A 22,425-nucleotide genomic window follows, 5' to 3' on the forward strand; every position below is an offset into this window, starting at 1 on the left:
ACTTTTTACTCCTTACATTTTAAAAACAGCCTCGTTACTCTATTTCATTTCGGCCTTTAATAAAAACTATCCAGTTAAATTGCTCCATCCGGATAGAGTGAATTTGGTTGTGGTTGTTTCAGATGTTCTTGTCCAGTTTTGTTCTTACATCTGTTCCCTCAGATTCCTGCAACTAAACTTGGATGTACATTCCAATAAAGGTTAGGATAAATGATAACATGCCTCTGAAGTTTGACTTTTTGCACCATTACAATACTTATAGGCAACTAGTCATCATATCTCCTGCTCTCTGTTACATGTTAATGCTCAATAGTACACATATATGGTTCTTTAATATATTTGCATTATACTAAGATGCATTCATTTTCAATGGCTTTTGTCCTTAATGGCTTTTTTCCCCCTTACATTACTTTTACTTTTATACTTTAAGTAGTTTTGAAACCAGTAGTTTTATACTTTTACTTGAGTAAAAACTTTGAGATGATACTTCAACTTCTACAGGAGTATTTTTAAACTCTAGTATCTATACTTCTACCTGAGTAATGAATGTGAATACTGAAGACACCTCTGCTCATTGCTATAACCTCAATCACATAATTGATGCTGCGCAAAAGGCGAAATAGCTTGTGAGATGATGACAATGATGGATATGTGTCTAACTTTCTGTCAGGTTTCCTATGAACTGTCAATGACCCATCAAGCTCCACAATGATCATGTTAACATTAAATCAGATAGATTTGTCTGGGACATTTCTCTTGTGGGACGGGAGAAGACACTAAATCAATGCATCTCTATTATTGTGCGGGCATGAATTCTCAGAGTTAGCGGGTGCGGGTGGGAGTGGATGTAAACACTGCGGGAGCGGGTGGGAGTGTAACACACACGTTGCGGGTGCCAGCGGTAATGGTAATTCAGTGGGCCATGAAGAAAACAGTCCTGTGCAGGGCTCTCTAGTGACGGTCCGCCGTGTCTTGTAATACCCCATGCACTTCATCGTGTCCTACACCAGAGTCGAGGACGTTCCTTAGATGTCCCGCTTCTACGTGATCAGAAGTCAGGGCTTTAAAACAACCAGAAGACGATGTCACAGCGTCCATGTCCACGTCTCAAGTGCAGTCCTGTGTGTCAGTGTCTCTCTTGGAGTCCGTTTAGTGTTGGTAGTTATCCGTTAGCTGTATTACTAACTAAAGACCACTTAGTGAACCGTGTTGTGTTGCTTAGCAACCAGAGGAGACCACTTTCTGAGGCAGGGACATGAGCAGGGACATGAGCAGGGACATGAGCAGGGACATGAGCAGGGACATGACAGACTCGTGGCTGGCTGTCCGGTGAAGTTGTCAAGTCAGGAAGCAATAAAAGTGGGACAACAGACAATCAGGAAGTCTGAGGAATTCACCGAGGGAGATCCAAGTCTGAGGTCAAGGGGCGTCCGTTTGTCCCCGCTCATCAGTGGAGAGGACAGACACGCTTCTGTGAGCCAGGATTTGGCCTTTTTGAGGACAAAGATCTGCTTTTACACACACGCAGAAACACACACACACACACACACACAGAAACGCAATCTGCACACGAGCAATTTCTGCTGTGATAATGACACGCTGCATCGCCGCGACAACGGAGGACGGGACTCGAGCCACTCGCACGCGTGGAATTACAGACCAGATGACAGTGTTATTGTGGAAACATCCCCCCCAGGACACACACACACACACACACACACACACACACACACACACACACACACACACACACACACACACACACACACACACTGACCACAGCAGGGAAACAAACAGACCTCAAACTATCACCAGGAAGAAAAAAAAAACAAAAACAAAGAAGAAAAACGGGGAGAAAGTGGTTTAACTCCTGCAGACCAACAGGAAGTTCAGGGTGAAAGTCATATGCAACACTGACAACTTCTGCAGAGACGGACTTCTGCTACGTGCAGCTGTGAAACACACACACACGCACACACACACACATCAGTCAACAAGCTGAGGTGTGTGTTTTCACGTGAACGGACTCACCGAGGCTCGGTCTGGCTTTGCTCGGACTCTGTCCTCCGTCGGTCTGGGCCTGCTGGAGTCCTGGAGGTCCGGTCCCCGAGCCCGGCGGCGCTGCGGCTCCCCTCGCCGGCGGCCTGGGGGCGCCGGGTCCCAGCCTGGAGGAGACTCTCTGCAGGAAGAGCTGGTGTTTAGTGACGGCGTCCCAGCTGAGCGCTCTGAGCTCGGAGCTGCACACCGAGACCATGGTGTCGGCCATCCCCCGCTCAGAGGCAGAAATGCAGACGGGGGAAGTGAGGGAGAGGCTGCAGGAGGGGAGGAGTGTGTCGGGAGGGGAGGAAACAACTGCAGGGAAACTGGGAGTGTGCTGCAACCACAAGAAGTTCCCATTGTGTTGTTCACCCCCCCAGCTCGGACCGGGCCTCGCCCCCGGGCCCCGGCCCCCCAGCCCTCCCCCTCTGACTCTATAAACACCGGCACACATGGACCCAGTTTGTGGACGAGGCTCTGGCACGTCTCAGGCCGAGCTTTAGTGCCGACGGAGCCGTCAGGACGGAAAGGTTCCACCTCCGCTCGCAGAGGTTCCTGCAGAGCCGAGACTGGGGCGGCCCGCCGCCCACGCCAGGTTGCCGGTACCAACACGCCGAATTGTGCGCCAACATTCCTGCTGGATTATGACGGATGGACGGTTTCTGCACACGTGCAACAGGTTACTGGTTACTGGCAGTGGTGTAAAGTAAAAGTACAAGTACTTTGTTACTGTACTTAAGTAAGATTTTTGAGAATTTGTACTTTTATTGATACTTTTATTTTTCTGTATTTTTACTTTTACTTCGTTACATTTTCAAGGAAAAAAACTTTTAATCCGCTATATTTAAAATTGGACACGTCGTTACTCGCTACAAATTAAAGTCTTACATTAAATGAAAATCTAGGCTATTGCCGTGAGAACAGCACACCGTGGCTGCGCTCATATGGCGCTTTTGCACTAGTACCTCATCGGCGCGGCTCGGCGCGGCTCCACCCGTTTTGTCCCCGTTTGTTTTTCCACATCCAGGGGAGAAGTGGGCAGGTTGGGGTGAAGCTGCTGTGACGTACTCGATTGCGCAACCGCTTTGTTCGTGTCGGCGCTGATGAGAAATCAGCTGGAGCCGCGAGCAGCTGAGAGTAAAACAGCCCGTCTACATCCCTTTTTTAATTCTCTCGTCAGCCACCAGGTTTATGAATATCTGCACCTCAGAGTTGGATCACCAAACAGACGTTTGCCCTGTATAATAAAATCGCCGCCAGTCGCTCTCGCGCTGACTCCCACTTCCTGATTCAAACGTCTGACGGCCCCCCGACCAATCAGTGGCGCGGAGGGTGGTGATGTCAGAAATAGTCCCGGCTCAGCCCGGTTAGAACCTCGCCAGAATGGTTACAGAAAAAGTATCTGCTTGCAGCGGCTCTACCCGCCTCAGCCCCTAGTGCAAAAGCGCAAGACGGGGCCGTGGCGGGTAGAAGCGAGTTGAGTAGATACTAGTGCAAAAGCGCCAATAGAGTACCCTATAAGGGGCTGCGCTCCAAGGTGGGCGGAGTTCTGCTGCGTGGCTACTTTGAAGACACAAGCAGTGCTGAAAATGGAGGAGGAACGACACACGCTCTCAGAAGAAAAGCAAAATCAGCAAAGAATGTCTAATAATATAAATAATAAATATAAATAATATATAAGAGTCTCCTTCATCCTCCTTCAGCTGGGGTTGCTTAATGTTGTCACTGCATACTACAGGCTGGGGGTGTACCTGTCAGCGGGGCCAATGGGGTACAGCAGCAGTGATGAGCAAAGGGAGAAATTAAAATGGAAACAAACGCTAAAGGGGTCAGAATAATATCACCATTATTTAGAGTTGTAAGCAAATTCTTGGAATAAAGCCACTTTCGACAGCATGACAATGTTGGGACTTCATTTCTTTGTAATCCTTTTGAAAAGAATTTTGTACTTTGTACTTTTTACTTTTGTACTTAAGTACATTTTACACCATGTACTTTTGGTACTTTATTATATTTAATTTGAGGTACTTTTATACTTTTACTTAAGTAATGTTCTTAATGGGTACTAAAACACATACTAGAGTCGGTGCACTCCTCCCTCAGTCAAGAGCAGGGCATGCACACCTCAGGCTGCAGCTCGTAGCGACTAAGGCCCTGTCCCAATACTATCACTACCCCTAGTTTTCATCCCTACCCCTAAATTTTGCGCGTTCCCGTGAGGGTAGTGGTGTCCCAATTCCTCTTTCCACCTAGGGGGAGTGACGAAAAGTAGTGTAGTGGCTATGAATCTGTCCCTACGAGGGTTTTCCGATCCTCACTAGTTTGATCGAGGGACAGAAACATTTCCCAGAATGCTTTTCGTCGTCATTTGCCGACTGAATCAAAACAAAAAACATGGCTGACATTTCTTATTTTTTAGTGAATAAAATCAATATTTTGAATTAGTTTCTGCATAAAAATGCCTTTTGATTACATTTCTAGCGAGAAATATATATTTTACTTTCATAATATTCACTCAGTGAATGTACATAATCACTCGTTTGCCCGTTGTTGCAAAGTCTTTTTCAAACATCGCCAGAATAAAGGCTGATTTATGGTTCAGCGTTACACCAACGCAGAGCCTACGGCGTAGGTTACGTACCCTACGCCGTAGGCTCTGCGTCGATTTAATGCGGAACCATAAATCAGCTCCGGAGCCGGCAGGCAGAGATCTCTAAATTTTCGAGCAAATTTCTTAACAGGCGTAGCTACAACTGTTAGATTTCATCTATTAAACCAACATTTATCTTCCTAAATGATTTATTTCAGCCAGCGGTAATTCTCCACAGAGCTGCAGGTTTCTCCCCCGGGACGACGGCGCAGCGCGATCACGTCTGTACTCCGGCAGCTCTCATCATCTCCAAAAACATCGGGTCAAATTTCTTAACAGGTGTTATTTGGATAAACTGAGCCCAGGTTGGGGATCTAACGGTTACTTTTACGCCTGAAAAAATATTAAAACTTAATAAAGTGGCATATTAACAGCGCTACAGCTGAAATTAAAACAGCTTTTGGCTCTCAGCTTCCTGATTAGTGGTGGTGCTGAAAGTAGGAGTAGTGGGAGTATTGGGACAGACCTGGGAAGATTTCAAGTGCCCTAAAATCTGTCCCTTCTTTTTTAGGGCTAGTGGTAGTGAGGGAGGGGGAGTATTGGGATTGGGTCTAACAGTCTTGAACTTTGATCCAGATGTTAAACGCTAGGTTACAACGAGTCACACACACACACACACACACACACACACACACACACACACACACACACACACACACACACACACACACACACACACACACACACACCTGGCCATGCTCTTCGTATCACCCTGAAACTCACCCAAGGACTTCTTGGTGTTTCTGGGTTGGCCTCTCCTCCACCCTGCCTTCTGGGAGACTCTGCGGCCCCCCCAACCCCCTCAGAGCCCAGAGAGCTGCTCGAATCAGACAGAGCTCGACTGAGGGCTACAACCCTCTTCAGCTGAGCAGGCTTGGTGGTCGCTGCCATCTTGTGGTTGTTTTTGAGAGTGCGGCTCTTTCCCCTGACGGGTCTCAGGATGACGGCGACTTTGATTGGACCGGGAGAGGATCCCGGGCCCCCATCGCCCCGACCCTTCCTGATGACGGCGGCTGGAGTCGGCCTGGTCTGCTGAGGACAAAGAGTTGGAACATTAGCAGACAGCTGTACTGACTCTGCAGAAGCCATGGGGTAAGAAAATCGTACCTTGGGGGGCACTTTGGGCGCGTAGGTGTTGCACCGGGATCCTTCTTTAGCTCTGTCTGATTTCATGTACGGCCTTGAAACTCTCTTGGCTTCCACACTGGACAGTTTCACAGCGGGGGAGGCCGGTGCGTCAGCGCCGGGCTGCTTGGGTTTTGACGTTGAGTCCGTCTGGGGAGCTTCGGGTGCTGCTGGACAACTTCCAGGTTCCTCGGGTGGGAGAGGTGCGACTGTTGGAGCGTCTTCAGCTGGACCGTTGCAGGACGCTGAGCTGACTGAAGTCTGGGAGCTGAGGTCCTCCGGACCGCCGTGAGACGTCTGCCGTGAGTCCTGATCGCCGAGCAGCGGCCCCTCGGGGTGGCGCTCAGGTGATCCGGCCGGGATCTCCTGCGTGAGCGTCACGTACATGTCGGAGCTCACGGACAGAAACAAGGCCTCCTCTTCCTCCTCATCATCATCGTCGTCGTCAGCGGGGACCTCTGTGGCGTCTGAGTCGGGATCGAAGGAGCCTCGTCTTCTCCCAACACTGCTCCCACTGCTGAGGTCGCAGCTGTTGCCATGGCTACCATCACTGCTCTTCAGGGACAGGGACAGCGTCCGGTTGTCGTTCCAGGACTCTTGTCGGTCTCCGGAACCATCTGCATCCAGGTACACGGACAGAGAGGTTTCATTGGACTCTGAGAGATCCCTCCCCGCCGACACCTCCTCCTCCTCATTGTTGCCGCGCTGCTGCTCGTCCTCCGGAGGCCATCTGGAAAGCACCACCCCCGTCACCGCGTCCTCTTTGGTCATCACCGTGGTCGTCAGGGTGACCTCCAGCACCTCGTAGTCCAGCGGGCTGTCGGTCCGGCCCCCGCTCAGGCTGCTCAGGCTCCGCAGGGACTCGGGGGACGACGCCCCCAGGCAGGAGGACAAAGAGGAGGACGAGGAGGATGAGACAGGGAAGGCATTGCCATTGTGGTCTCCGGCGTGGTGAAGAGGGAGCTTCATGCTGGACCCGCTGGGCTCCCCTACGCTCATCTCCGGGTCTGTTTGAGGGTTCTTTTATCTCTCCGAGCTAAACCCTTCTAGTCATCTCAGGACAATCTGCAGACGGCCGTCCTCCCTTCAGACCTCCACATCCACGTTGACGCCTGCTGCTGGTCGTAGAGCTGCTTCCACCAGACCGGCATCCAGCAGCATCTTCAGAGGTCTGGATCTCCGTTCAGAGGAGCAGAGCGAGGGCAGATCTGCACACGGGGCGTGAAGAGGACTCCGCCGAGCAAAACCCTCACCGGCTGCAAGACACAGGCAGAAAATGGTTTTAATTTAAATCGTCAGGAAGACGTGCATCAGAAGAGAGGAACCATGTCCTCACGCGAACCTGCGGTTTAGAGAAGCTACAGCTGCGAGGAGGACAGCAAACGCCTGATCTCAAGGGCCGACAAGGCATGCTGGGTAAAAACGTAAAAACGGTGGCATTATGGGTAAGTTTGGGTAACTAACTGTACAAACCGATCAGAGAGACTCAGCTGTATGTCTCATCCAGCCGTGGAACAAGAAACTCTGGGCAGATTTGCCGGGCCGGTACCGGCGGTTGATCATCCAGCATGCAGCTCCCTGAGGAGGCACGTTCACGCGTATGTTCAGACAGAACAAAGTTGGTTTTGGCGTTTGCAGGAAGGAACCAGCGTCAAGACTCTCTGGAGAGCAGAGAAAAGCTGCCCCCTGCAGGCGGCAGGAATGACTGCAGCTACTCCCCTGCAGCTACTCCACTGCAGCTACACGGCTGCAGCTACACGGCTGCAGCTACACCGCTGCAGCTACACCGCTGCTACTCCACTCCACTGCAGCTACACCGCTGCAGCTACTCCGCTGCAGCTACACGGCTGCAGCTACACCGCTGCAGCTACACCGCTGCAGCTACTCCACTGCAGCTACACCGCTGCAGCTACTCCGCTGCAGCTACTCCGCTGCAGCTACTCCGCTGCAGCTGCAGCTGCAGCTACTCCACTGCAGCTACACGGCTGCAGCTACACGGCTGCAGCTACTCCGCTGCAGCTACACCGCTGCAGCTACTCCACTGCAGCTACACCGCTGCAGCTGCAGCTGCAGCTGCAGCTACTCCGCTGCAGCGACACGACGGGGAATCTTAAAGGAGCTGTATGTAAGAGCAATAATAAAACGAATCATAAAATGACCCCGATATGTCAACAGACATTTAAAAATCATGTTCATTTCAAATACTTATGTCACTGACAACAGCACTCAAGCCAGGATATTCCAGTTTAAAAAGAGGAGTTGATGTTTATGTCGTCATTTTTTGTTTTGGCCTGAAGCTCCACCCTCCACCTATCTCCCAATCACCAAGTCAGTATTGTTTCTGAAGCTCCACCCTCCACCTATCTCCCAATCACCAAGTCAGTATTGTTTCTGAAGCTCCACCCTCCACCTATCTCCCAATCACCAAGTCAGTATTGTTTCGGCATCCGGGTTGCCAGCTCGGCTCTAATTATGGCAGCCATGGCAGCCTACGTTCCTGCTGCATTCTGCAGCCTACCTGGCAACCTCTGGTCGGGGGGAGGAGGGGGAGGGTACACGCCACTCAACAATATTTTGAAAGTGACTGCAGTACCAGTTTTGGACATTTCTTACAGACGGCTCCTTTAAAGTACACACTGAGCTGCAGATCAGAACTGGGCTGTCGGTCCAATGAGGCCTAACATGTGTAATTTGTGTAATGTGTGTGTAATGTGTGTGTAAAGTGTGTGTAATGTGTGTGTAATGTGTGTGTAAAGTGTGTGTAAAGTGTGTGTAATGTGTGAGTGTGTTTGGGTGTAATGTGTGTGTAAAGTGTGTGTAAAGTGTGAGTGTGTTTGGGTGTAAAGTGTGTGTAATGTGTGTAATTTGTGTGTAATGTGTGTGTAAAGTGTGTGTAAAGTGTGAGTGTGTTTGGGTGTAAAGTGTGTGTAATGTGTGAGTGTGTTTGGGTGTATGTGGGTCAGAAACAGAGGAACCGGAGCAGCAGCTAAAAAAGGCCGTCAGATCCAGGGCAGAGCTTCTCCTCCATCAGCCAGGCCCCTGGGGGCCGGAGACGCGTCCAGGTAGAGATGAGGACAAGGACACGGATCGTCTTCGACTGTCCAGTAAAACACACACCCATCCTGCAGAGATGCAACACCTCCGCCCCACCCTGACTGCAGCCTAACGCGTCCGTTTGGACCCCATCAGGACCTCTGTGGGCAGAAGCCAACATGGAAGTGAGAAGATGCTGAACCAGCCTCCAGACAAGGTGGACATCGGGCTTCTCTTGTCCCTCCGGCGGCGTCTGAGGCGCGACTGCTGGACGTAAGGTTGCCATGGTAACCCTCGTCAGCGCAGTTCCATCGCCGGTGTGGTCTGAGGGCCAGAGGCCCCAGACTGGACTTTCCCCCCGTCTCCTCAACAGCTAATGAGCTTAACGCGCTCCGGAGGCACGAGCATTAAAATCCCTCCCACCTCACTTCCTCCTTTGTTGACAACACGGGGACGTTTCCCTGCATCGTTGCTACGCAAGGACCTTCAAGGATGCTGCTTGGGGACGCGTCCTGCAGGCCGACACTAAAATGAGCGTCAGCAGACATACGGGGTGATGATGAGAGACATCAGGTGTCTCGGGGTCGTGCCGTCTCCAGAGAAACGGGGAGCGTCGACCCAAGGTGGCGTGAGCAGCGCTCATCAGCTCTGTCCTCCAGCTGACCAAAACCAATGAGAAGACAAAGACAGCGTCTCAGGCCCCGTTTACACATAGCCGGATATTTACAAAAACAACAAAATATTTCCCCCTCTACGTTTTGAAAAATACCATAATTTACATCAGATCGTTTTCTAAAACTTTTCATTTATACGAACCCGCATGAATACGCCGTTAAGGGGTGCTATGAGCAGCCAAACCTACAGGCGGCAGTGTAACGAGAAGCATAAAGTCATGCTAGCCAATCAGAATCCTGGAAAAAAACATCAAATAATGACACGAGTAACTACAGTGGCCAAACAAATTGTAAACACAGGTCGCACACATGATGCTGGTGACGTTTCTGTCGCATAATGTGACGTTCTGAAGCCTAAATGTCCGTTTGTCCGTTTTTGCAAATCTCTATTTTGGCCGGAATTTTCAGAAATGATCGTTTTGGTGACTTTGAGCTTCGTTTTTGTGTGAACGAACAGCCAAAACGCATGAAAACACCACCGTTTTTGCTACGTGTAAACGGGGCCTCTGTCCTCCTGGTGGAACATTTTCACGTGTTCATGAGGTTCTTGTGGGTTTGTCAGAGTCCACTGGAACACGCGGCCGTTTTAACGCTCATGCAGAGAGGCGGCTGGTGAAACGTCCCACATCCACTCAGGCGGAGTGGGACGCCGGCCCTCTTTGACATGGTAACTGAACTGACTTCCTCTGGCTCCGAGCTCCTCAACGCTCGTCCTCGGAGCAAGCGACCCGTCCACTCCTGTCAGGATCACCGGCGAGTGGGCGAGTGCGTGAAGCCGGCGCCACGGCGAGGCTGAAGAGCAGCGTCGGAGCCCCGATGCACACTGGGACACGCGTGTCGACAAGGCTGAATTCTGAGCTGGATGGACCTGGAGACGAGGGGCGTCTCCTTTACAAGCGGCCGGTTCTGAGACGAGTCGGAGCAGCAAGTCGGCTGAATCAAGTGATCATCATCATTAAAGATCATGAGGTCACCACCATTTGACCCGGAGAAGAGAAGAACAGAACGCAGCGTTGTTCGTGCTGAGATGGGTTTTAACGAAGAACGGCCATCTTCACGCAGAACAAGTGCCGTGAGACGCGAAAACGTCTCTGCTCCTGATGTTTTGGTACTTCAGGTTCAAAATACTGACGTATATTAACACGTTTAATGAAGCTGAAGGGACACATAATCCCTGTCGAAGAAGAACTGGACAACCTTCTGTGACGTCACCCCCCTAGCTCCTACACTGGGTGGAACACGCCCACCCAGTGTCAATCACAGTCAATCACTTTAGTTTGACTTAGCTTACGCTAACCTATGATGATAATTAGGGCTGTGCGATTAATCGATTTTAAATCGTAATCGCGATTATGTAATTAGAACGATGTTAAAACGTGAAAATCGTAAAATCGATTTTTCACTTTTTTTTAACCTTGTCTGCACACTTATTAATGATTGATGGAAATACCTCTCAATTCCTGCGACAAGTGCCCCATGGGAGAGGCTCTTTAGTGTAGGAGGGGGCGTTGGAACATGCCACCGGGCATCCCTCAAGCCAGATGAGATAGACCGGCTCGTGTTCCTTGCAAAAAACTTGCAAATGTGAATAGCAAATGTAATGACTGACATTACACACCTCTACCTCCTTCATGGGTTGCATTATTATTTAGCATGCAAAGACCCAGTTTAGTTTAATTAGAAAATGTCTTGTTTTATTTAATTGGAAATATAACTTACTGTATGTTTGCAAGTGCTGATTTGCTGATTTTTTTTTTCAGAGATAAAACTTTATATTTTATTATATTTTTTTAAACTTTTTTTCAACTTATTTTACAGAGTTTTGCACTTTATTCATTCATTTTTGGTTTAATAAGAGCAAAGTTTGCACTTAAAGCCCAATGAAGCAAATGTTCAATAAAAAAACAGCATATTTGAAATCATTTCTTTGCCTTTTGTCAATTCACAAAATAATCGTAATCGAAAATCGGATTTTGAGAGAAAAAAATCGAGATTTTATTTTTGGGCAAAATCGAACAGCCCTAATGATGATAATTAATATTTGTGCGTCTGAACCACCAGGCACACTGAGCAGGACACGTTGGAGCCTCGTGTCTGACCCCGCCCCCTAACAAGCAGCTGTCATACACAGCTGTACAGATGTGGTGAGGAGGGAGCTGCTGGACTGCGTCCGTGGGACTTTCATCAGAACGTGGAACAAAAGTTTCACTAAAACCTCAGAACGTGTGGAAAAGCAGAATATGTCTCCCCTAAATCTCCGAGACCCGCGAGCGACGGCTTCTTTGCTCGGCGTCGTTTTCTTTTTCCGCCCATCGAGGTCAGTGACGTCAGATCCAATCCGCCTTCATCCACTCCTTGTTTTCCTCCTCAGCTTGATGGCGCCTCCTCGCTCTTCTGCCGCCTCTCTGACTTTCCGCTGTGGTCTCTGATGGGATCACGCCGTCATCGCCAGTGTGTGTTCTCACTAACAGGAGGCAGTAATGGAGTCCAGAGCGGCTCGTGCCAGCCTCAGCGGCTGCAACCACCACTTAATTCCCCCGCAGCGAACACTCAGCTCCATTGTTTGAGAAGCTGGCTGACGTTTCATTCAGGAACTCAAGCGGGGCCTGCGTCAATGAAGGACAGGCTGCTTTACTAGGTTTATGGGTTCTGGTTCATGAGGATCTTCCATTTATCTAAAATGATCATTGATCAAACCTAAATTAATCCATAACTGTGGCGGTCTGGCTGACCAACAGGGCTCTTAGGTGGCTCTGAAGGTGACCAGGATAGAAGAAAAAAACAGAGACACAAGGAGGAGCTTCTCCCTCTACACCAACGACTGCACCTCAGGGGACTCGTCTGTGAAGCTCCTGAAGTACGCGGACGACACCATCGTCATCGGCCTGATCCGAGGGGGATGAGTCCGCGTACAGACAGGAAGTGGAACTATTGGTCCACTGGTGCAGTTGGAACCACCTGGAGCTGAACCTGCTCAAGACTGTGGAGATGACGGTGGACTTCCGAAAAAACCCACCGCCACTCCCCCCCTCACCATCCTCAACAGCACCATCTCCACCTCAGACTCCTTCAGGTTCCTGGATCCACCATCTCCCGGGACCTGAAGTGAACCAACCACCCACATTAACTCTGTCAGGAAGAAGCTCAGCAGAGGTTGTACTTCCTGCATCAGCTCAGGAAGTTTAACCTCCACAGCAGCTGCTGACCACCTTCTACTCTGCCGTCATTCAGTCTGTTCTCTGCTCTTCCATCACTGTCTGGTTTGGATCGTCCACCAAACTAGACAGGCACAGACTGCAGCGGACAATCAGGTCTGCAGAGAGGATAACTGGGACTAACCTCCTATCTATCCAGGACCTGTACCGGTCCAGGACCAGGAAACAGGCAGGTAACATCTCTGCAGACCCCTCACACCCAGGACACAGTCTGTGTGAACTCCTCCCCTCTGGACGGAGCTACAGAACTCTGTAGCCAAAACCTCCAGACTCAGAGACAGTTTCTTCCTCCAAGCTGTTGCTCTGATGAACTCTCATCACTCATAGTCTCAGAGTAATCAATCACTGTGCAATAATAAAAATAATTAAAGCTGCAAGCAGCGATGAATGGGCCCTCGCACCCTTGTGCACGTTCAGGCGTGCTGCAGTGGAAGCGCTTGTATGACTTGCAAGTAGATGTCTTCAGGCCTGGACATTTAGCGGATGACACCAGCTACGACTCTCTATAGCAAACCATTCAAAAGTTATGGCAGAAATGGCATCAAATATAGACTAATCAGATGAAGGGGGGGGGGGGGGGGGGGGGGGGGCGCGCTTTTTGGTGTCTATCGTCGCCACGGTAACGCGTTTGACTGAGAAAAGTAATGCGCGTCGTCGCAGGATCAAGACACACATTTTGATGTATAACACACCTGGGTGCACGTTATGGTTCGGGTGAAGAAGCGGCCGAAGAAATGGCATAAATTGCGCCAAAATGACCCGATTCATTCAAAATGGCAGACTTCTTCTTCGGTTTCGGCCATGGCTCCAAGAGACTTTTCTTTAAGTTGTTCCATAATACAGGTGTGTACCGATTTTCGTGCATGTACGTCAAACCGTATTGTGGGGCTTGCGGCACAAAGTTTTCTAGGGGGTGCTGTTGAGCCATTAGGCCACGCCCATTAATGCAAAACATTAAATATCAAATCTTTCGCCAGGCCTGGCTTGCGTACAAAATTTGGTGACTTTTGGGGCACGTTTAGGGGGGCAAAAAGGCCCTCATTTCGTCGGAAAAATAAAAACGAGAACAAGAACGAGAACTCCTACAGATACAATAGGGTCTTCGCACTGTAAGTGCTCAGGCCCTAATAATACAAATGCATTCCCAATAAATGTTAGATATGAAAACCAAACTTGAGTCTGAGTAAAAAACTTTTAGATTGGTGAAAAAAACATGGATTCTTATTTTCATTATAGATTTTTTTGACTTGTAATAAAACAGTTTTGTTTAGCAGCTGAAAAACTTTTCCATGTGATCACGTGTTAAAGAACCAAAAAAACTAATGGGGCATAAAATACAGTAAACAATTACTGGTCCATACTTGTTCAAACAAGGGGACAAACAGGGTTCTGGGTTAATATTTGTCAGGTTCCTCCGCAGGACTTTAGCCTTCGTCCAAATGTCCTCAGCAACAAGTGTTTCCTGCCTGTCACAGTGTGTTAAGTAATGTTTCACAGTTTTACAATGTTCAGTCACACCTGTGAGAGGGAACACGGCCACAAATACGCCGTGATAAACGTGGTTTTCTGTTCCAAGGTTTTCTGGAACTGGACTTCAAAACAAAAATCTTCCCCATGAGTTAAGAACAACCTCATATGAGCTCGTCAGCATCCGTGACAGTTCAGCTTCAGCAGCTGAAACTTAGTGCTGCCGCAGGATTTGGGTGAACTACGACAGATCTAGTGATCGGCTATTGATGAGCTGATCATGAGCTACTGATGAACTGATCATCAACTATTGATGAGCTGATCATCGGATACTGATGAACTGATCATCAGCAGGTGTGCTGGAAAACTAACCTCTATAAAAGCAGATGTTTTTTGCAGTTTGCTGGTCTGGTGCATTCAGGTGTGTGTTAACACAATGCCAAGGGGAAAAGACATCAACATTATTCTCAGATAAGCAATTGTTGCCACACATCATTCTGGGAAGGGTTATAAAATACCTTCCATATTTAGTCTGAAACATCTACCGAGGGTTCCTGCTGCTGCAGGGGGATCTACAAGCTGCCGAGTCATTTCCTGCCGTCACCTGCCCCGTTTTCACCAGCAAGATGGTATAAACATCTCTGCAAAGGTATTGATAGCCAATCAGGTTTGAGGACCAGAACATTTCGGACTCCTCGTGTTACCAGAACAGTTTCACATAACAGATGCAGTCTCAGTGAAACTGCATCTCCTGCCAGAGAGGAGATTGCATAATCAAACCAAACTGATCTGTTAATATTTCCCATCAAACCACCGGCTGAATGGAGTTTAAACTGAACGTCTCTGAATGATGGTGTGAGGGACTTTGTGTAGATGTTTTGTTCCGGACGGGCGTGCAGTCATCCGGGGAGCTCGCTGACAGTCAGGAGGCTCACCTTTCCTTCACGAGCCGAGCCGCATCGCGTTACAGCGACACCGAACCGGCACGACTGCAAACACACCTCTGCAGGTCTGTGACAGACACACGACCCGATCAGAGAGACAAGAAACCGCCACGTTACACCGAACGCCTCGCTGCTGCAAACAAAGGACAAGGCCATTACAGTCGAAGCTGTTACCATGGCAATGGCAGACTGCTTAGTCATTGGGTGGGAGGATGCATCCTACGGTGTTTGTGTGGAACTTAAAGTGACATCAAGGAGTTTTTACAGGTTAAAAAAACTGTTTCAGTATCATTTGAGGTAATGTGTCATTACTTTTAGTAAGTATCGTCTAGCTGTCGAAGTCTGTGGTCCCGAACATCAGCAAACACCACCTGAAACAACTCCGTCCCCCTGCCCAGCTCGTCTCAACTAGGGGTGGGCAAAAATATCGATATGGCAATATATCGCGATACTTTTCCAGCCGATTCAATATCGATATTCAAAATTTGAATATCGATTTTTTTAATTTATTTATTTTTTATTTTTTATTTTTTTTTTAAATATTTTTTATCCCCGATCTTTTTCCCATTATATCACCCAGTGCTCCTACCTAAGTGACAGTCCTGGGCATTGCCACTCTCTACCAACCCTGGGAGGGCCCTGCACTGAGCTCAGGTTTTATTTCACGTTTTATTTCATTTTATAATTTATTTTTTATATAACACAATTGCCTGTCCTTAAAAAATGAAAAATAATGGACAGAGGTTTATTTATTTATGGATGTATATCTATACTGACTGATCACTGTGCCTGTCCTTGGTTTTAGTTCCATCTTCCTTGTGTTTATTATCATTTGCCACATAATTAAAGCAACCTCATACTAAATTTAATGTTAATTTCATATGATGTAAATAATATGAAAAACATATACAAATATGTTGTAACTTTAGCTTGTATAGTTATAATAAAACATTGTTTTGACTCAGTTTGTCCCATGAATTGTCACTATAATCTGATGAACGTGCAACTCGGATTTTAAGATCCATCACTATCATCTGATGTACATATATACAACTTGGATTTTAAGATGTGTAATGCATTTTTAAATTTTTCGGTGAACTATGTAGAATATAATAATCGGGATATCGCATAATCGGGATATCGCAATGCGTATCGTATCGTGGCTCAAGTATCGTGATGCGTTTCGTATCGTGAGGTCCTTCCCAATACCCACCCCTAGTCTCAACCGTGTATCACTTCATGGATCAGTACCACACATCAACTACAATCAATGACCATGGGATCTGGATCCAGACCTGCGGTTCCTCTACTGACCTGGACTCAAGTCTGGACTCGGACTCGACTGACTCAGACTCTAGCGCCTTTAACTCAAACTGGAGTCTTGACTCAGACTCAACTGACTCTAATTAGACTGACTCAGACTCTGGACTCGGATTCGAGTGACTCGGACTCAGACACAAGTCGGATCCAAACTCATTCAAACTCTGACTTGGACTTGGACTACAACACTGCTACAAAACCTACGGTCTGTTGGCATCCTGCTTCTCCTGCTGCAGGAGTGTGTGTGTGTGTGTGTGTGTGTGTGTGTGTGTGTGTGTGTGTGTGTGTGTGTGTGTGTGTGTGTGTGTGTGTGTGTGTGTGATGCATGTGTCATGATGCAGCAGAACTCAGAAACTCCCACAGTTACACATAAATGACATGAAAGCACAAACATGAAACACAAAGTTCTGCAGCTACAAACCCAAGGAACGGCAGCAGCAGGTCAGAAGGTTCTGGAGCAGAAGCTGCAGCAGGGCATCAACATGGTGATCATGGAGTGTCAGTACATCTAGAACCCAGAGTCCTGGGGTAATATGAGAGGAACGGAGCTAACAGGCAGCCAGAGGGGTCGACATGCAGGAGCTGGCTCGGCGCCAGTCCAATCACAACTGGACCTGACATCCACGGGCTCAGTGTGGATGGTTACATAATCCGCTGTGTCCTTCTCCAGCTCTGACACCACCGGATCGATACCCGGATACGAGGCAGCGGAGCCGAGCGGGTATCTGTTTGGAGATGGAGCCTCGCTAAAGCGACGCTGCAGGTTTTCAGGCCCTGTGATTAAAGTCTCTCATCTGCAGGATTCTTGATTTAACATGAAATAAAAAACAGAACTCATCCAGTGATGGAGCTGGAAGGCTCACCACCTGAACCCACCACCGAGTCCGTACATGGTCAACACTTCTGCCGTGTTTTTACAGCACGGACTGAGCAGCGGGGGACATGACGCCTCCCCCGACCGCCTCTGGAACATTTCAGAGACGGTTACATCATACACACGCCGCTTCCTGCAGACCTGCATCCTCTCAAACCGTCACCAGGACCTCCAAGTGTGTGAGCCGTGGGACGGGCCGCCATACGACCCCGTTTACACAAACCGAGCTCTGGCTCAGCTGCTCAGCTTCATCGTCAGACGGGTTTTTCATGCGGGGCCAGAAGCGGCGAGTGTTTGAGGGACCGTTCGGGTCGGTGTATAATGAGAACTGGACAAACCCTCTCTGACGTCCCTCGTACATTCTCTTGAGATGGTTATGACAGGAGTTGACTCAAACAAACAAACAAGAAGAACAAGCCCGATTCCTGGTTAGAACACGCCCACCTTACCTCAATGGAAGCTAACTGATGATGCTAACGGATGATGCTAACTAATGTTACGTTAATTCACTCCGATCAAAGCTATCTATCCCTGTTTCAGATGCTGCAACCAAAATAACTCCTGAAATAAATCTGTAGTTCTGCCTGAGACACCAGGACCTGGAGGACCTGGAGGACCTGGAGGATCTGCAGGATCTGGAGGACCTGGAGGACCTGGAGGACCTGGAGGATCTGGAGGATCTGGAGGATCTGGAGGACCTGGAGGACCTGGAGGACCTGGAGGATCTGGAGGATCTGGAGGACCTGGAGGACCTGGAGGACCTGGAGGACCTGGAGGATCTGGAGGATCTGGAGGATCTGGAGGACCTGGAGGACCTGGAGGACCTGGAGGACCTGGTCCGCCTGCTAGTTGAGGCTTGCAAGTTCCAACCGAGCTACCTTCACCCGGATGGCTGCACCAGGACCGAGCTTGGCCTGGACTCCACCAGGAGCTCAGCTCTCGCTACACTCATGTGGCTCTTCTCCTCCAGGTCGGCCCGGGTCCCAGAGGTCCGCTGAGGGCTAGCTAGGGTTCTGGCAGAACTGCAGATGAAGGTAGCTAGCCAGGCGGTGGTCCAGTCATTGAACCTGGTAGATGGTTGGGGCTGGCTAGCAGCTAAGAGACAGCCGTCGCTGACTGCTAAGCTAACCTTCATTCCCAGACCCAGAGCTGGTCATGGCGGTCCGTTAGCACAATCAACACCAAAACACTGTAGTGATTATTCTTGGGGAGGTCTTTATTCGCATCCCCGCGTCAAGAGCGACAAACATGCTAAGTAGCTAAAGTGACGGGTAACTGTTTAACAAACACAAGCTGTCACTCATAAAAACCACGGCCCTAATTATGCATACATTTGTGGCTTTACGTCAATAAACCTAATAAAGTTCATAAAAGTTCACAAACACTCGTCATGGACGTGAACCCCTGCTACGTTCAACTGTATGTTGTAAATATGTTTATGTGTTGAACATGATCACATGGCCATTTGCTCCTCCCACTCTGGCAATCAAAGGGGAATCATGATGGAACGTTTAAAATCCAGGAAATGTTTGGACTCTGCAGGGATCAGCTGCATGTGGTCACGACAACAGCTCACACACACACACACACACACACACACACACACACACACACACACACACACACACACACACACACACACACACACACACACTGCAACAGTCATAACTTACTCTTCCAGCTCCGTTCCAGCAGCAACAAGAAAAAAACGGGACACGTCCAGTTAGGAGGTCTCGCCTGGTTCACACTGGCACAGGCTTGGACGCGTGTCCACACACACACACACGTCCTCCTCACACACACGTCCTCCTCACACACAACTCCTCACACACACGTCTTCCCCACACACACGTCCTCCTCACACACACGTCCTCCTCACACACACGTCCTCCTCACACACACGTCCTCCTCACACACACGTCTTCCTCACACACACAACTCCTCACACACACTTGTCCTCCTCACAGACACACCTGTGTTCAGGCGTCCGCCGTTATCCCGTCCTGACAGGCGAGAGAAGACTGCGCAGGCTGCGCCACTGGAGGGAGGGAGGAGGTACCGGACGGATGAACCTCCCTGTTCTGGTTCTGCAGCGCAGTGAGAGAGAGAGAGAGAGAGAGTGTGCGCGTGCATGAGGAGACCGGGGCACTTTAAAGGGCTCCTCTGCCGTTCCTGGCACAGCGGTACATTCCTCTGCATCACACACACCTTCCTCAAGGTCTGCCGTGGGAGGGGATCGAGTGTCTGCCAGGTAACCTTGCCCCGGTCAGGGTCCACCTCCACCCACCACGGAGTGGGAGGAGCCGGTCCGGACTGTTGCCAAGCAGCCTCGTTGTTCTTTGGTTTCAGGAGTCTGAGTGGAAGCAGGAGGGGAGGTTCAGACCCAAGAGCCAAGAGCCAGAGAGAGGAAGGAAAAGAGGGCTGAGTAATCAGAGGTGGGGGGGGTGAGCACGCCGCAGGCAGCCAATCAGATTACTGAACACGAGACACATCAGAGCTGCCGAACAAGCCTGACACTCGCAGAACCCAAACCCGACCACGCCGGGATGCTGCGTGAAACCCAAAGCAGCGCACCAGAACCCTCACCAGAACCCTCACCAGAACCTTCACCAAACTCTCCAAAAGGAGACGTTTTTCCATGTTGTGAAAGATATCTGCTCCTTTTAAAGTTGATGGCAGCAACACGTCTCAAAAAAGTCACCAGGATGTTGGTGAGCCGCTCAGTCGCGTGGCCTTTAATAAAAGGTCGAGACCTTGTGGGGTCTGTAATATGTCTGCCTACACCTCAGAAAGTAGGTACTGTAGTTGCGCCCCTGGTGACATCGTAATATATATCTGCGTGTCATCTGCATAGCTATGGTGGTTTATTTTGTTATTCTTTATAATCTGTGCCAGTGGAAGCATGTAGATATAAAACAGAAGAGGTCCCACGATGGAACCTTGAGGAACTCCACATGTGATTCTTGTCTGCTCAGATGCAAAGTTAAAGTACTTCCTGTTCTCTAAGTATGTTTTGAACCAGTTTAGTACAGTTCCAGAAAGACCCGCCCAGTTCTCTAGTGGTTTCTTTGAGTAAAATATTGTGGTCAACTGTATCAAATGCAGCAGAGATCCAGTAAAACTAAGACCGACATGTTTCCTCCGTCTCCGTCACTTTGGTCAGAGCGTCTCAGTGCTGTGGTGCCGTCTAAAACCTGACAGGATAGGCCTCATAGCAGTTGTTTTGGGTTAAAAAGTTGAAAAATGCTTCAAAATGGGAGATTTTAAATGGGCCTGTAGTTGTTAACTTGTGTTTTGTCAAGAGTGTCCTTTTTCAGCAGAGGTTTAATAATAGCTGTTTTTAGTGCCTCTGGAAACACACCTGAGATAAAGGACAAGTTCACGATCAGTAACAGGTCTGACTCCAATATCTTGAGGTTTGTTTTTCTCCATCTGCAGTTTCTGACACTCTCTTTTCCCATTTTTACCCAGTGTGGAGTTTCACCATGGAGACTTCTTCCTTCCAGAGATAACCTTCCCCTTCATGGGAGCAATAGCATCCATAACATTGAACATTTTAGCATCAAAGCTACTGACAAGCTCAGCGACTGAAACCCAGGACAGGGCAGGTGTTAGAGAGAAGACCTGGTTAAATGTCTGACAGCTGTTTTCAGTTATACACAGTTTTGAAATGATTGCTGTTGAGACATCTGTGTGCACTGAAATCGTCCTCTCAAAGAAAACACAGGAATGATCAGACACGCCCACATCAGGAGTTATGAGACACGCCCACATCAGGAATGATCAGACACGCCCACATCAGACACAGTAACCTTTGAGATGCTTAGACCCTTAGATATCAGCAGGTCTAGAGTGTGCCCCTATTGTGCGTGGCCTCTGATATATGCTGAGTCGGTCCAAACTTCTCCCTTTGTCCTAAGGACTCAATTGGCTGAAGCGCTCGAGTACGTGACTCGTTTTAACTCGCCCGTTAGTGGATTAAAGGTTCAGAGGACACGGGGGTCTCTGGGCTCTGGTCTCTCTGGAAACTCTGATTGGAGCAGATATAATTCACTCCAGCTGCTCGGAAACAGGAAAATGTGTGTTTTTCTGAACAAACGACCAAGACAAGCGCAGCCCTCCAACCACGCCACGGTCCTGGACCTGGATCCAGCATAGGCCTGCCTCAGACCGACCTCCGAAAACAGCTCGTGTTCAGGACGGCTTATGGGGTGTTGCTATGAGAATAAGGCCACAGAGAATAACTTTTGGCTTTTGATAAACTCGGCTGATGGAACTGCGGGCCTGCGGAGGACGCTACTGAGCACGCTCGGAGGAAGCGTTCGGGACATGTGGCTTTCTAACGCAGGAAGCTCCAGAACCTTCCTGGTGTCAACGGTCCAGTTGGGTCAAAGCAGAACGACAACCTCCCCAGTTAGTTCTCAGAGAACCATCAGATCCACCCCCACCCTTCCTGTTGGAGCAACAGGAGGTTGTCTGGCTGAAATGATGACTCCAGCTCCACCTGCAGTAGACTTCACCTGCATAACCTCCACCTGCAGTAGACTTCACCTGCACTTAACTCCACCTGCAGTAGACTTCACGTCCAGTAACATCCACCTGCAGTTATGGAAAAAACCCAAACATTTCCCACATGTCCTTTCTGTATCATCAATTCTTCACCAAATGTTCTGCGAATCAAAACCTGAAATCTGAAAAGTGGAACTGCAGGTCCAGATCTATGCTTCAGATCCAGGATCTGTAGAATCTTAATTAAAATCTCTAACCAGGTCGAACCATCTTTCTCACAGTCCGTTTCAAATCCTCTCCACGTCCAGAACGTCTTTATCGGTTTGCGGTTGCAAATCACAAACCAGCAACAGATCAGTCTGCAGCGGGGAGGCGGGACATAGCTGAGATCCAGCGCTGCGGTGGCTACTGGATGACTTGGTGCATAACGTCGACGTCAGCGCGCCAACACTGAGATCAGGAGTTCATGTCTTAACTTTTGACGGGTCATTTGGGGAAGCACATCTGTAAACCAGGGGACAATGTTTACGGGGCAGAAGGTTTCCCACGAGTCGGAGCTGTTCCAACCTGCCGGGAA

General features: G+C 49.0%; 1 protein-coding gene across 5 annotated transcripts in view; it reads right to left on the reverse strand.

Moving 5' to 3' along the window:
* The window catches only part of LOC133446162 (microtubule-associated tumor suppressor 1 homolog), a 64,315-nt gene that overhangs the window by 36,830 nt on the left and 5,060 nt on the right, over nucleotides 1–22,425 (reverse strand). For 2 of the 5 annotated variants that reach the window (XM_061724065.1, XM_061724043.1), the window contains exons 2-4: nucleotides 5,795–7,068; nucleotides 5,411–5,719; nucleotides 2,032–2,179 (exon numbers count right to left, since the gene is read on the reverse strand). In XM_061724065.1, coding sequence (XP_061580049.1) covers nucleotides 2,032–2,179; nucleotides 5,411–5,719; nucleotides 5,795–6,811 — 1,474 coding nt within the window. In that variant the 5' untranslated portion in view covers nucleotides 6,812–7,068. Of the gene's footprint in view, nucleotides 1–2,031; nucleotides 2,180–5,410; nucleotides 5,720–5,794; nucleotides 7,069–16,886; nucleotides 16,909–19,312; nucleotides 19,665–22,425 lie in introns of those variants that run through there. The other 3 variants (XM_061724054.1, XM_061724073.1, XM_061724082.1) reach the window with 3 other exon arrangements.

Source organism: Cololabis saira, chromosome 1, assembly GCF_033807715.1.
Source record: "Cololabis saira isolate AMF1-May2022 chromosome 1, fColSai1.1, whole genome shotgun sequence".
Taxonomy (NCBI): domain Eukaryota; kingdom Metazoa; phylum Chordata; class Actinopteri; order Beloniformes; family Belonidae; genus Cololabis; species Cololabis saira.